This window comes from Propithecus coquereli, unplaced genomic scaffold (genome assembly GCF_000956105.1).
Source record: "Propithecus coquereli isolate 6110/MARCELLA unplaced genomic scaffold, Pcoq_1.0 Scaffold588, whole genome shotgun sequence".
Lineage (NCBI taxonomy): Eukaryota > Metazoa > Chordata > Mammalia > Primates > Indriidae > Propithecus > Propithecus coquereli.
In genome coordinates, this window is record NW_012151818.1 from 215,926 (window position 1) to 218,132 (window position 2,207).

Here is a 2,207-nt window from a genome sequence, read left to right on the forward strand (position 1 = left end):
CATCCATCCATCCATCTACCATCCACTCACTCACCCATCCATCCATCTACCATCCACTCACTCACCTACCCATCCATCCATCTACCATCCACTCACTCACCCACCCATCCATCCAGCCACCCTTCCATCCATCCACAGATCCGGTGGTCTCTGTCCAAGGGCCATGGTGGGTCTGGCCGCCCGCCTGACACTCACCCGTCTCGTTCGCGCCACCTGCAGGCATCGGCTATGCCTCCATCGTGATCGTGTCTCTCCTGAACATCTACTACATCGTCATCCTGGCCTGGGCCATGTACTACCTGTTCCAGTCCTTCCAGGAGGACCTGCCCTGGGCGCACTGCAACCACAGCTGGAACACGCCCCACTGCCTGGAGGACACGCTGAGCAAGAACAAGAGCGCGTGGGTCGCCATCAGCACCAGCAACTCCACCTCCCCCGTCATCGAGTTCTGGGAGTAAGGCCGGGCTGGTGCGGGCAGGCGGAGGGCGTGGGTGGGCAGAGAGGGCCGCCCGCTCCCTCCCTCATCTTCTCCCCGGGGCGAGGCAGCCACTCGTCTTCCAGGGGAGGGACGGAGGGTGCAGGGCCGCAGCTCAGGCTACGCCTTTGCGCGCAGACCGGGCCGGAACCGACCCCCAGTTCTGCCTTTCGCTGGCCCTCTGACCCTCTGCAAGTCCCCTTCTGAGCCTCAGTTTCTTTAGCTGTCAAATGAGGGGAACGAATCGTTCCTGCCCCTGTGGGATCCCGGCGAAGATTGCTTCCCAAAGGCGGGGACCCGTCGTTACTGCTGTCTGCAGATGATACGGCTTTCGTAATGTATTCTAGAAAAATTATATTCTCTGTTATTGCACGGAGAAAAATGCGTATGGTAAGCCGAAGTAGTTACTCAAGTGCAAGGTGAGTAGATAGAGTGAAAAATACACATCAGTTAGCTTTCGCCGTGTAACAGCCGTCCCCGTTCTTGGTGGCTTCAAACGACGACCTTTTATTTGACTCTTGTTTCTGCTGCGTGTGGGCGGTTTGGGCCAAGCTGGGCTGGGCGGTTCTTCTGCTCTCGGGCTCCTTGGCGCACCTGTCATCAGCTGTACATCCGCGGGGTTTGGCTGGCGGTCGGCTGGGGCGTCAGGGGCAGCCGGTCCATGCGGTCTCATCGCCCGGCAGGCTTGTCACCGGTGGCTCGGCGCTCCGGGAGCGAGAAACGACCAAGCTCTGGGGCCCAAGCACTTTCCAAGTGCCTGCACCCAAGAGGAACCCAGAATTCGAGAGGGAGGAGAGATGAACTCTGTCCCTAACGAGAGGAAGGGAGAACTGGGGGCATCTCTGCATGTTTTTCTGTTCTTCGTGAGCTATCGAAGTTGGGGCTTAGCCCTCGGGGACAGCCCGCTGGACCCCGAAATAGCCGAGAGGAGGCCTGGCGTGGAGGTGGCCGGAGCGGGGGGTGCTATTTAGGAAGTAGGTGGTCTCCCGCCACCACGAGAGGATAATCCCTCTCTCTCGTTTGTGGCTCTGCTGTTTTCGGGGTGTCTGGACTCCCGACAGGCCGGCGCAGGGAACAGGCCAGAGGGGGGCGCTGCCTGCTTTTGGGCCCGGTCAGGGCTGGGAAGTCCCGGGCCAGGCGGGTCCGCTGCCCTCCCTCGGTGCGAGGCGCTCTGAGTGGGCGGCGCGTGTCACTGTCCCGGCCCGTGGGCCTTTGGCACGTGCTCGCGGGCAGGTCCCCAGGCCCCGCTTGGACCGGGCCTCCTCACGTGGACGCATTTTCCACTTGCGAACAAAGAGGCACGAAAAGCACATCCAGCACCCCTGTTCCCCGCCCTGGAACTTCATTCTTCTCCACATGGGGCCCGAGACACAGCCCTGCCCTTGCTCTGCCGTTCTCGGCACGGCCTGGCCGCCGGGCCTGTCCCCGCCCAGAGCGCTGGCTCCCGGCCAGGTCCCGCTGGGACCGCCCGGCCTCCTCCACCGGGGACCGGGCTGCCCGGGCTCGAGCCCACGTTCTGCCGCTGCCGGCTGGGGCGGGCGTGTCCGCTCCGTGTCCTCGCCTGCACTGGGCCTGCCCTGCCCTGCCGGGGTCGCGGGGCGGCCCCCAAACCGCACGGTACACGAGGGGGGTTAGGGTTGTTGGTGCAGCGTCCTCGTGGGGCGGAAAACTGCTCCCCGGAGACATCCGGAGCCTTTTCAGCGTCGTGACCTTAGAGACCTGCCCTTCCTCC

At 63.2% G+C, this 2,207-nt stretch overlaps 1 protein-coding gene across 2 annotated transcripts in view; it reads left to right on the top strand.

Moving 5' to 3' along the window:
- The window catches only part of SLC6A6 (solute carrier family 6 (neurotransmitter transporter), member 6), a 135,821-nt gene that overhangs the window by 104,533 nt on the left and 29,081 nt on the right, over positions 1 to 2,207 (top strand). Inside the window, exon 4 of one of the 2 annotated variants that reach the window (XM_012658459.1) lies at positions 220 to 454. In XM_012658459.1, coding sequence (XP_012513913.1) covers positions 220 to 454 — 235 coding nt within the window. Of the gene's footprint in view, positions 1 to 219; positions 459 to 2,207 lie in introns of those variants that run through there. The other variant, XM_012658458.1, reaches the window with a different exon arrangement.